This window comes from Alosa pseudoharengus, unplaced genomic scaffold (assembly GCF_046254945.1).
Source record: "Alosa pseudoharengus isolate Yale_2024_CS ecotype anadromous, Long Island Sound unplaced genomic scaffold, YU_APseudo_1.1 YU_APseudo_1.1_scf_14, whole genome shotgun sequence".
Lineage (NCBI taxonomy): Eukaryota > Metazoa > Chordata > Actinopteri > Clupeiformes > Clupeidae > Alosa > Alosa pseudoharengus.
The window spans coordinates 17,576,148-17,589,438 of NW_027468609.1; the positions used below are offsets into that span (position 1 = coordinate 17,576,148).

General features: G+C 44.9%; 1 protein-coding gene across 2 annotated transcripts in view; it reads right to left on the reverse strand.

Moving 5' to 3' along the window:
* Positions 1-7,294: 7,294 nt before the first annotated feature.
* mctp1b (multiple C2 domains, transmembrane 1b) overlaps positions 7,295-13,291 on the reverse strand; it is a 55,448-nt gene continuing 49,451 nt past the window's right edge. For both annotated transcript variants that reach the window (XM_076284007.1, XM_076284006.1), the window contains 4 exons: positions 11,756-11,865; positions 10,049-10,158; positions 8,642-8,739; positions 7,295-8,434 (listed from right to left, as the gene is read on the reverse strand). In XM_076284007.1, coding sequence (XP_076140122.1) covers positions 8,363-8,434; positions 8,642-8,739; positions 10,049-10,158; positions 11,756-11,865 — 390 coding nt within the window. In that variant the 3' untranslated portion in view covers positions 7,295-8,362. The remainder of the gene's footprint in view (positions 8,435-8,641; positions 8,740-10,048; positions 10,159-11,755; positions 11,866-13,291) is intronic.

Below are 13,291 nucleotides of genomic sequence, written 5' to 3' on the forward strand. Positions count from 1 at the left end.
TGGAACCTGCAAGTGAAGGAAACAGTTTTTGTAGACGACATCTTAAAATAGAACAACTCAGGAATGAAATACAACTAAATTATTTGTTAAAACCTTCATAGGACCCTCGTACCACAGAACTATACAGTGCACACAGCCTAGATGGCTACTGGGTTAGTCTGTCTATCACATGGTCACATCTTATCAAAATAATTTCAAAGACAGCACAAGGTTGCTTATAAAACCATACCTCAAAAAGGGGCAATAGTGTGACTTTAATAACATGTTTTGATTTAAATGTGAAATCTGAACACAAAACAAATAACAAAACAAATAATGTGATAAACGATTGAACATAAAAAAAAGTCAAGCGATACTGCTTATAACTACATACAATATAACATAATAGAATAGAATAGAATAGAATAGGATAGAAAATGCACTTACTTTCTGCTCTGTATTCAGTGTATATGTGGAGAAGGACACTTCACATGACAGTGGCACATAACATAGCTGAGGGTGGATTAGTATCACTTCCCCTTAACTCGACAGAAATAAAGACGCATTTGTCACTCTCTGCTTGCAAAGGGGAAACCAGCACATTGTGTGTGTGTGTATGTGTGTGTGTAGAATTCAAATGTGAAATAAAAGAAATTTGATTAGTGGGTTCAAATAAAGAATTCAAACGTGTTCTGTATGTGTTTCATCACAAAGTAAAGTAAATAAGAAATTAGGCCATGTTTGATGATATTCTTTTACTTTAACTGATTCTTTTGCTGTCAAGTTTGCAATTACAGACACTTTGTGAGACTAAAGCCAATATCTGTGTGTATGAAAGTCTGTTGGTATTACAGTATCGCAGTGTAAAGTTTCTCAGTATGAATGCTACTTTCAGTAGTTTGAATTCATCAGCAACACTTTGATCCCACTAACCCACATTTGACCCTTGTAAGACGTATGATTGTTAATAAAACCAATTACCTAAGGGATGTCACACATTTAAGCAAACAATAGGGGGCTGGGAGAGATGTGCGGTGATTCTTTGATGAGAGGGAGGACGTGAACCCACACACACACACACACACATACACACACACACACACACACACACACACACACACACACACACATGCACACACACACGCACACACACATGCCACACGGCCCGGTATCTGAGCACAGACTCTGGCTGAGCCTCTTTGCTGCGGGGCATTTGGGATTGGGTTCAGGGAGGCACTATTGCCAATAGCAAAGTAGTGTCCTGATTACAAAATTACTGAGCTCACATTTCCAATTATCGAAGAGACACCCCAGTGCAATTTCCGCCCGATTGTTTCACTGAACTCGACGACAACACTCAAAAGAAAAGTGCCACGTTTCTCCTTGGCGCAGTTTAGTCCAAAGTGGCGTCGTTCCATGGGTGATGGGAGAGAGGCTGTTATCTGCCGCGTGCGCCTCTGCTTCTCAAGGATTACCCTAGCTGGTAAATTTAGGGTATATCTACACAACAAAACACTTCATTTACGCACTGGCTCTCAGCAGCCCCCGCCATGAGATCCCACTGGGGGCTCCATATGAGCCAATGTATAATGACAACAAACCTACGTTCCATGCATTCGCTGTCTAGTGGCGGGAGGGCTAGACTTCGGTTGCCTTTGCGAGCTATACTTGTGTATGCCGTGATAGAACTGAGTGACCTTGAGGGTCTGCTTTCAGAAAAAAACACACAAGAGTTTCATTTCATTACATGGCTGTGAGGCTGTGGAGCAAAACATGGCTGTTGAACATGAAAGCGTTGATCCTGACCCCCACTCATCCTTGCTTTCCTCTCTGTCTGTTGCTTTTTATCCTCTTTGTCTGTCTGTCTCTCTCTCACTCTTATCTTTCCTGTTCTGTTTCTCTCCCTCTCTACCTTTTCTCTCTCTCTCTCTCTCTCTCTCTCCCTATTTATTTCATCCTTTCTTTCATCTCCGACCATCACTCCCTCCTCCTCCTCCTCCTCTGTCTACTTCTCTTTGTCCATCGCTCTCCTCTCTCACTCTTTTACTCATAATTTCTCTTTAACTTTTTCTCCCTTCCTCTTTCTCTACCCTTTTCTCTCTCCATTTCTTTTTCTCTACCATTCTCTCTCCCTCTCTCCCTTCCTCTTTCTCTCCCTCACTTTCTCCCTTTTTCTCTCTCTCTCTCTCTTTCTGGACCTTTCTCTCTCCATATCTCACTACATCTTTCTCTTACCTGTTCTCTTTCTCTACCGTTCTCTCTCCCTCTCTTTCTCTCCCTCCCTCTTTCTATCCTTTTCTCCATCCCTCTCTCTCTCTTCCTCTCTCATCCCTCTCTCTCACCCTTTACCCCCCTCTCACCCCTCAGCCAGACAGAAGGGTTCAAAAGGACTCACAGTCTGTCAGACTCCTGCACACACACTCTGCCCAATGCTTCACTAGTCTGACAGTGCACAAACACACACACACACACACACACACACACACACCACCCGGGGTGAGTTCACCAGGGCTTCTCCTGAACATGCTACAGGACAGAGAGAGAGAGAGAGAGAGAGAGAGAGAGAGAGAGAGAGAGAGAAAGAGAAAACCACAGGAGACAGGGGCCAGCCTCTGAAATCTGTTTGTTCTAAGGGTTCGGTCTGCCGGTCACCGACACACACACAAACACACACAGCCGTCCTAGACAGCAGCTGACTCTGACCGGCTCATCTGGGCCACTCTCAGGCCAGATCTGAGCCAGAGGCATGCCGCACCCTGGCTCTGTCTGTGACATCAGAGGTGTTTCATCAGTAAGCAGTAGGCACTCTCTCTTTGATCCTACTTACATTAATATTGTGTGTGTGTGTGTCTGGGTGTGTGTCGTTTTTGTGATAGATACACAGCACACGTCATACACACCACATGTTATTGACTGTTTTACCCCACTCGTATCTATTGCATGTGTCTGTCATTTCTGTCGCAGATTACACACTACACGTAGTCACTCTGTTTAACTGTTTGATCGCGCCTTCGTATGTGTCTATAATTTCTGTTGTATATATACTTATACGTCAGAGTAACAAAAAAAAAAAGTGCAACACTGTTTGCTCCACGGTACAGTCGGTATATTGATATATAATACAGTATTTACTTACTACCTGTCACAGACCCAAGGTTCATCTAATCTCTGTCAAGTTGTTCTTTCACGTGTGCCCTAATACTAACTCCAGCACGCTTGATGTTTCTGGATGTCTAAGGTTGTTGTTAGGGGGGCAACACAACAACGCAACAGTATCGCCTCCTATAGTCTCCGCTCAGGCCTTATGGAATTCAAATCCATGCATACTTCCAAACTCTGCCAGAGACTTTCCTGGCTATTAGTATTCAGTAGCCAGATGAAGTGGACACTCCGGCAATTAGATGCATGGCACTCTGTGTGAACCCTCGGAGGTGCCAGCACTCATATTCCAACCTGCACCGGGGGCACCTTTCATGTATTGCTTCCCAAACCAGCACTACGTGGCTCACATACTGATTTGACAGTTATTAATTTTAAACTTGTGGTATCCACGCTGTCATCTCTCCATAGCTCTCTCTCTCTCTCTCTCTTTATCTCCCCCTCTCTTTATCACTTGTTCTTTCTCTTTACCTTCTCCCCTCTCCCTATCATTCTCTTTCTCCCTCTCTTTATCACTTGCTGTCTCTTTCTCTCTACCTTATCCCCCTCCATCATTCTCTCTCTCTATCTCCTCTCCTTATTCTCTGTCCCTCTATCTCCCCACTCTGTCTTTCTCCTCATTGATGGAGTGAGTGTGGGGACAGAGAGCTGTCGGGCCATGACCGTGTGACACTCCGACTGTGTTACTCTGAAGCTGTTCGCAGGAGGAGGAGAGAAAGAAGTAGTAGAAGAACAGGAAGAGGAGGAGAAGGAGGAGGAAGAAGAAGAGGAGAAAAAGAAGTAGCAGAAGAAGACCATTTTATCACATTACACCTCCCCAACCAAGACAGGAGGGGGTTTCACCACACCACACTACAACCACACCACACTACAACCACACCACAACCACACCACACTACAACCACACCACACTACAACCACACCACACTACAACCACACCACACCCACACCACACTACAACCACACCATACCCACACCACACTACAACCACACCACACTACAACCACACCATACCCACACCACACTACAACCACACCACACCCACACCACACTACAACCACACCACACCCACACCACACTACAACCACACCATACCCACACCACACTACAACCACACCACACTACAACCACACCATACCCACACCACACTACAACCACACCACACTACAACCACACCACAACCACACCACACTACAACCACACCACACCCACACCACACTACAACCACACCACACCCACACCACACTACAACCACACCACACCACAACCACACCACACTACACTACAACCACACCACACTACAACCACACCACACCACACCACACTACAACCACACCAAACCACACCACACAACCACATCACACCACAACCACACCACACTACAACCACAACCACACCATACCATACCACAACCACACCACACCACACTACAACCACACCACACCACACTACAACCACACCAAACCACACCACACAACCACATCACACCACAACCACACCATACCACAACAACACCACACTACAACCACACCACACAGCCACATCACACCACAACCACACCATACCACAACCACACCACACCACACTACAACCACAACCACACCATACCACAACCACACCACACCACACTACAACCACACCAAACCACACCACACAACCACATCACACCACAACCACACCACACTACAACCACACCACACAGCCACATCACACCACAACCACACCATACCACAACCACACCACAATACACTACAACCACACCACACAACCACACCACACTACAACCACACCAAACCACACAACCACATCACACCACAACCACACCATACCACAACCACACCACACTACAACCACACCACACAGCCACATCACACCACAACCACACCATACCACAACCACACCACACCACATTACAACCACACCACACCACACTACAACCACACCATACCACAACCACACCACATTACAACCACACCACACCACATCACACCACGACCACACTATACCACAACCACACCACACCACACTACAACCACACCATACCACAACCACACCACACTACAACCACACCATACCACAACCACACCATATCGCAACCACACCACACTACAACCACACCACACTACAACCACACCATACCACAACCACACCATATCGCAACCACACCACACTACAACCACACCATACCACAAGCACACCACACCACACCACACTACAACCACACCATACCACAAGCACACCACACCACACCATACTGCAACCACACCATACCACGAACACCAGTCAGTCTTCATCACTAACAAATCACTGAATTCATACAGTTACAAAACCATTTGGCGTTCTCAAATCCAAACACTAATCACTTCTGTAGTAATTCTTTGGCAGTCTTTTGTGTTGATTGGAGTGGTGGATTGTTCACGTTTAACCGTTAGCAGCGTACATTCTTTTTCTCCTTGTACTCTACAGGACTTTCAAATTTTAATCTGCTTAGTTTTTCAAGGCAGTTCCTTTTTCTTGCATATTTCCTGTCTGTGTTTTTAAACAATGGCAGGCAGATGAAGTGAGAACAGAGATCCACTTTTACTCATGAGGTTAGTGAACAATCCTGTTTTTTTAAAGGTAATTTTTTGTGTGTGAATGTGTGTGGAAATTTAAAAATGTCCCTGTCTCTCTTGACAACATTTCTTACTCATTTATAGCATGTTCAAAAACAAAAGTACAAAGCACACAAAGTCAATAGTGTGTGTTCACCCCTCGCTACACTGGCAGTCTGTTTCGCTTTTCTGATGTGTTTTCAATCACACATGGATCGTCTGACCTGACACGATTTATGCCATACCCCTGGACAGCACAGGACATTTAAAGCATTGGACTAACGGTGTATCTGAAACAAGATTTAAAATTCAGATGATTTTTCCATTTTTTTGTGTGTATAAGTGTAAGAGCATGTTGGCTTGCGGGTGATTTATACAATTCTTCTGGCTTACATGCTCTGTGCGTTTCAGCTCTGCTCTCCCCAGCTGCAACACATGAATCCAATAGACACATTTCAATAAATCAGATGCTTCTCATGTCAAAGACTTCCACTTCATTCTGTTATCTATGTTTTTGTCTCTCTCCTGATAGATGGGGGCATTTTTAAGGGGGTGGGCGCCCACTGAAACATTTATTGTACAAAGACCAGAAAAACAAATCATCGGGGTGGGGGCTGGGGGTTGGCTGGGATAAGAGAAAAGCGGAGTGGGTTGGGTGGGTCGGGAGGGGGGGGGGGGTGAGAGACGACTAAATTATTTTATGTCTCCATCAGACTTTCCATAAGACAAGCATAAGCGAACGTTTGTTTTATTTCCCTTAAAAGATGCCCTTCATCAGTCAATGACAGAGTCCTGAATCCCAGAGACACGTTTATTAATAAGGGGGGGATTAAAGAGCCTAATTATAAGCCTCTCATTTGTACGGGGGAGTCAGGCCCTTCTTCTGGTTCCCTTAGCGACGACACTTGGCAATACCCCATATGCGCAATGTCAGTGTTGTCAACGGGCTTATCAAATCATCCATTCATTATTATGCCGACAGATCTGGGGGAAAAAAAGCTACTAACACACACACACAAACATGCACACAGACATGAACACACAGACTCACACAAACATGCACACACACACCCACCCACACAAACACAGATGTACACAGTTAATTGCTCACTTATAAGGCATTGAGTAGATTTCATTTAACGCTTTCCACAAGGGCATAAGGGCCAAAGTGGGTGGCAATTAAAGACAATAATCCAAACTTTCATTAGAGAAAACTGTCTTTCAAAAAAAAATATAGACTATTTTTTCATATTTCACCCAGAAATGCAAAAAAATAGAATACTATAGCCTTCAAATTTACAGTGCCAACACAAGGTTTTTATAGAGGTTTATACAATAATTTAATGAACAGACGTGAAAAACAGAAAGTCAAACTTGTGACCATGACAACAGGCTCTACACCACTGGAACTGTTCAAGAGGTTCACAGACAGACAGACAGACAGACAGACAGACAGTCAGGCGAGCGTATCTCACACAGAAACGAGCTTTAGAACAGTGGGACATCGTAACAAAAGTCCACAGACCAGTCCTCTTCTGATGACGGGGGGGGGGGGGGGGTTGGGGGCTTTTAGAGATCAAACATGGACATGCTCACGGTCGACACAATTTCATCTTTACAAACACAGGTTACAGAGCCGCAAGCACCGCAGTGCATCGACTCGCACGTCACAGAGAGTGGCAGACAGGGGGGGGGAATCTCGAGGATCGATCCACCCAAAGGTCCTTCACTCGTCTCTCCCCTCTCAGCGCTCCTTCGGAGAGGAAGAAAACTTTTTCTTCGGGTCATGCACACAACAAACTGCATGCAGCATGCAGTATCGTCGGTAAATGCAGACTACCACTACGACTATATATACACATGGCAAAAACGCCTCAGTATAGTTTAACTGGTAGATTCATATAACAATGGTGCATAAATACAAAAGATATGCTGGGCTTCACAACAAATAAGAATCGGTAATAATAAATAAATGGCTAAATGGGTATAGGCATAGCATTGTTTGAGCCATTTACCATACGGATGGTCTATCCATATGTGAGATTAAGTAACACTTGTATTTAAACAGGGCGTAAACCTAGCACGAGCAAAGCCCAATCAGAAAACAAAGCTTGGGAGGGAGAATTGAATCAAATAGCTTTGCCATCAAGAACTTTTGATATCTCATGGAAAACAATAAGTGGTAACGACAACTGTTTAAATTTGATTTGAATTTCATAACTTCCGTGACACATTCTTCTCTTTTGTCAGGAGTGAGATGTACAAATTAAAAAAATCTTCATCCATGTAAGACTGTCTGTGTGACATCTGGTGTAATAATATAAAAAAGATTACAAAGGTGACCCCATGGATGTGTGAATTAGCTGTACAGATGGAAGGGCACTGGTCATTCAAAAAGGGAGGGAAAAAAGGGATACGAGGTTTTTATTCAAAGCTACTGAGGCATTCCTATAGACTATCCCCTGTGCTATGCCTGGGACACTGCTACCATAACAGAGTGCTTTTTTACAGAGTGTACAATTTTACAGATGAATATAGTCTTTACAGTATGTACAGTTGAATTTACATGAGCTGTGCTCTACGTTTGAAAAGAAATGAAACAAACAAAAACCCTTTTTTTTAAACGCAGTCTAGCCTGGGTTGGTCCGCTTCCGTTTGCTGGGGCTTTGTGATGGATCCAGCTTTAACTCTCGAAACTGAATCTGCCCAAAGAAAAACACACAAGCATAAACATAAACACAAACATAAACACAAACACAAACAGAACAACAGCGAGCGAGCGGTTAGGGTTAGTGCCAGAGCTGCCTGTCAGATTATCACAGGCAGCAGGGCTTGTCAGCAGACTGGTTAGGCAATGTCAAATCTCAACAGGTGTAAACAAATTAGAGGCAAGGTCAAGGGTCACCCACCACTTGCACGTCGGAGGGCACTCGGGACAGGAAGTCCAACAGCTCGTTGTTGTCAATCATGTAGGGGTCGCGCAGCTTGCGCGTAAACTTGCTGACACCTGCGAAGCAAACACAGACGTGGTTACACCCCTCGCCGTTGATGGGGGCGCTGCTGGAGGTGATGCAGGCTGCAGGGGGGTGCACAGCGAAACCCCCATCCCCCCCCCCCACACCCTTCCATGTTTACGCTTCAGCAGGGCAGTAGGAGGCCAACATAATAACAACAACAACGATAAAAAGCAATAACAACAGTTTCTGCTTGCTGCATGAGATTTGTAGCCTCCACAGGCTGTGTGATTCCCCTGTTATTGAGCTGCCTCCCGCTGAGCGACTGCTCACAGGAAACCAAAGTGCTCTGCTGCTGTGAGCTGCTGTGTGTTGCTAACAGTTAGCGCTCTTAACACAAACCCCTCTCAGGGCCTAACTGTTACCTAGACTGCAATGCATTTCTAGTGTGGCCATATTTGATGTAATAATTAGAAAAACATTGCACTGTTTTCATTTTAATTTTAGTATGTAAAACTTGACATGATTGTAAATGAGAACTAAGCCCCCAGTAGCCGTAAACCCACTGTTGAGCTAGGCCGAGACAAGGCTAATCTGCAGGCGTTAATGGCCAGGGCATCAAATACAGAGAATGAGAAAATATTCACCTTTCCCAAAACCATGGTTGCTAACTAAGTTGGTTGCAATGCAATTTCCCATTGCCAAACAGGTTAGCAACTATGGTTTTGGGGAACGCGCCCCTGGATGGTATTGGAATAAGTCAAAGTAGTTAGTAGGAGCTCTTTTTTTCTCTTTTGGGGAAATGAGCTCATTTGCTGTCTACCCCAGAGTTAGATAAGAGGATACATAGCCTTCTGACAGAGAGAGAGACAGAGGGAGAAAGAGAGAGAGAGAGAGAGAAGATAGGTGTATCATAAGAGTGATGTGAGACAGGTGTGTGTTAGAACAGTGACAAATTGAGAGAGAGGTGAGACAGGTGTGTGTTAGAGCAGTGACAGAAAAAGAGGGGTGAGACAGGTGTGTGTTAGAGCAGTGACAGAAAAAGAGGAGTGAGACAGGTGTGTTTTAGAGTAGTTACAGAAAGAGAGAGAGAGAGAGGTGAGACAGGTGTGTGTTAGAGTAGTGACAGAGAGAGTGAGAAAGGAGACAGGTGTGGTGTTAGAGCAGTAATGTATAATAACAGTGATGTGAGACAGGTGTATAATAACAGTGATGTGAGACAGGTGTATAACAAAAGTGATGTGAGACAGGTGTATAACAACAGTGATGTGAGACAGGTGTATAACAACAGTGATGTGAGACAGGTGTATATTAAGAATGACGTAAGACTGGTGACAGGTGTGGTGTTGTGCGATGCCTCACCCCAGGCCAGCACCACATATCTGAGGGGGATGAAGTAGATGATGACCGTGGCCACACTCAGGGAGGCGATGGCCAGCCAGCTCAGGAAAGGCACCGTCCAGTTGAAGGTGCTACAGAGAGGGTGACAGAGACAGGTGGGTGGGTCGGACAGACAGTGTGTGTGTGTGTGTGTGTGTGTGTGTGTGTGTGTGTGTGTGTGTTTGTGTAAAAAAGACAGGTGGATGGGTCAGACAGACTGTCCTTGTGTGTGTGTGTGTGTGTGTGTGTGTGTGTGTGTGTGTGTGTGTGTGTGTGTGTGTGTGTGTGAACAAGAGAACTATGAATGTTTATGTTGACTTCGACTCTAACAAAAGCTATAATGATATCTGACTATAAATTCTGTCTCTGAGAGAACTGGATGTGCAAGATCTACAGATTGAAAGCCTCAAGTGGAAAAGGGAAAGCTAAAGACCTTTGATACTATTGTGCAATGTTACTTATCCTTGGCATCAGGATACAGCTTCACTCTTATCTTTAATGAGCATTTAATTGACAGAGATTTGGATTGTAAAATGGGTTGCAATAATGTTGGATCTTGTTATGATCTTATTATGATTACTTCATTTCACTTGTTAATCCAAATGAAGCATTGTGTGTGTGTGTATGTGTGTGTGTGTGTGTGTGTGTGTGTGTGTGTGTGTGTGTATGTGTGTATATGTGTGTGTGTGTGTGTGTGTGTGTGTGTGTGTGTGTGTGTGTGTGTGTGTGTGTGTGTGTGTATGTGTATGTGTGTGTGTGTGTGTGTGTGCATGCATGTGTGTGTGTGCGTGCATGCATGTGTGCTTGCATGTGTGTGTGTGTGCGTTTAGAATGGGGGAACCAGCTCTGAAGTATGAGGCAGAAACTATGTGTTAAAAAGCTTTCTTAATCGCTCTTGTGACACACACACACACCCTGCGGGAGAACTACCCTCCCCCTTTTAACCATCCAGCCCTACCCCAGAATAGAAGACCACAAGCAGCAGTAATAGTGTGAAATTTGACATGCCTGAAAGCAACCTGCTTTACATGTTATGTACTGACAACCCACACTAAATCAATCATGCCCATATCCAGTCCTAAGGCTAATTTCATCATCAATATCAAAACATTAGTTGTATCTGTATCTTAACAATGCAGTAATATACTGGTTCAAAGCCCCGCAGGTGCTGTATACGGATAGATTTCTCCCTAGTGGCTATCCCCTTGGTCATTACACATTTAGACATATCCTTTTATCCCCCTTGACCAGGGACCACAGATGTAAATTAGCTTATAGCTAACTCTGGTACAGGACTTGAACTGTATATGGCCCCTGACAAATAAACTAATAAACAAAAAAGTCACACTAAAGTCCCATACCAAAACACCCCCCTTCAAAAGAGGAACTTGAGAGCTGAGAACTTCCGTCTGCCTTGGTGAATATAGTATGAGGTTACGGTAATAATGCTGATAAATATGTAAAATAAAATAAACTTTCTGCAAACTTAACTCTCTAAAGGCTTATATTGACATTGTGACCTTTGGCCATGCACTTCAATGCACATCAATCAATCTGACTTTATTTACAGTCTACCCATCATTTACATTTTGTGAAATGATTTTTGATACAGGCGAGTGCTTTTTTATTTTACTTCAGTTAGTGAGTTTGTTTGTTGCCTAGAGGAGGAGGTGGGCGGGCCTTGCTTACTTCTTTATCCGTTCGCCGTAGGACGCCACCTCGTCGAGAGCCGACTGCACACTCACACACACATCCTGGATGGCATACAGCTTGTCCATGAAGCCCTTCTTCTCTGAGTCCTGCAAACACACACACAAACACACACACACACAGGTTTAGCCAGCCTGCTTGGACAGCTTTGCTTTGGTAAAACAGGGCTGTGTGGACAGTCACTCTCCTCTATCTAGGCTCAGTAGTGTCAGTGCCACACCACAGTCAGTTGAGTACAAGGCAGCTTCTGGCGTGGACACACACACACACACACACATACACACACACACACACACTCACATACACACACACACACACACACATTGACACATACATAAACACACACACACACACACACACACACACACACACACACACAAACACACAAACACACTCATATGCACGCACACACACACCAAACTGGACTTAGTTTATAGTTTAGCCTCAGTGCCACCCCACAGTCAGTCATGTATATGCTGGCAGCCTTGATGGTGAGCGTTTAGATAGGGAGGAAAAAAGTAAAGATATGACCACACAATTACCAAAGAATGGACATGGCAGACCAGCTGTAGAGGCCTTTAAGATTAATCTGCTTTCATGTTTTCATTTCTCATCTGTAACATCTGTGGCCTGTAACAAGCGTTATATACTGCACATGTGTGCACATTAAATACTGCACATGCGTGAGCTGACTGTTCATGCTCCAGTACTGCTGCTAAGAACTATGCCGGATCAGAGCCAGATCAGAGCCAGATCTGTGCCAGAGTCAGTTGCCATTGAGGGGTGTTCTGATGCAACACACACGGAGAGGACGGCAACAGACCTCCATTAAAGACACTCGGGGCGACAGCTGCTCCCCGGGCGCACCGTTAATTGTGGGTCAGAACCGGCGCTGATCGGGCTCTGATGCGGCCCGCATCCGCTGGCGGGTCGCGTGAGCAGCTCCACCACTCCAGTGAAAAGCTGCGGCGCCGGAGGCTGGGTCCAATCTGCAGGCAGAGCGAAGCCTGTTCCCAGCAAAGCCAACGAGCTCTCGGCCAAGCCAGCCCTGCACAGACTGAGCCTATGTGTGTGTGTGTTTGTGGTAGGGTAATGTGTGTGTGTGTGTGTGTGTGTGTATCCCCTTCCTTCAGCCCCCTTGCTGCCCCTTCACGGAGTCTAATCAACATGTCTCTCTCTGTCCTACCTACAGATCACACACACATTCTTAGTGTAGCGTGCGCACGCGCACGCACGCACGCACGCACGCACGCACGCACACACGCACACACACACAGCTCAAGACTCTTTTGTGGAGAGTGTGTATTGTACTTCTTACACCCTTTAAAATACAAAGTGTTCAAAACATCGCTAATACTCCAAAAATGAAGTATTCAAGCACTTCTTAATATGAGGCTTAGAGCACTTTGCACTTAGCAGCTCTCCAGCATTCTCCAAAATCGCCTCTAAACCTCCTTCATCTTGGAGCAATATCTAATTGAAGAGTGAAGTGAAAAAATATCTAATTGAATGCTG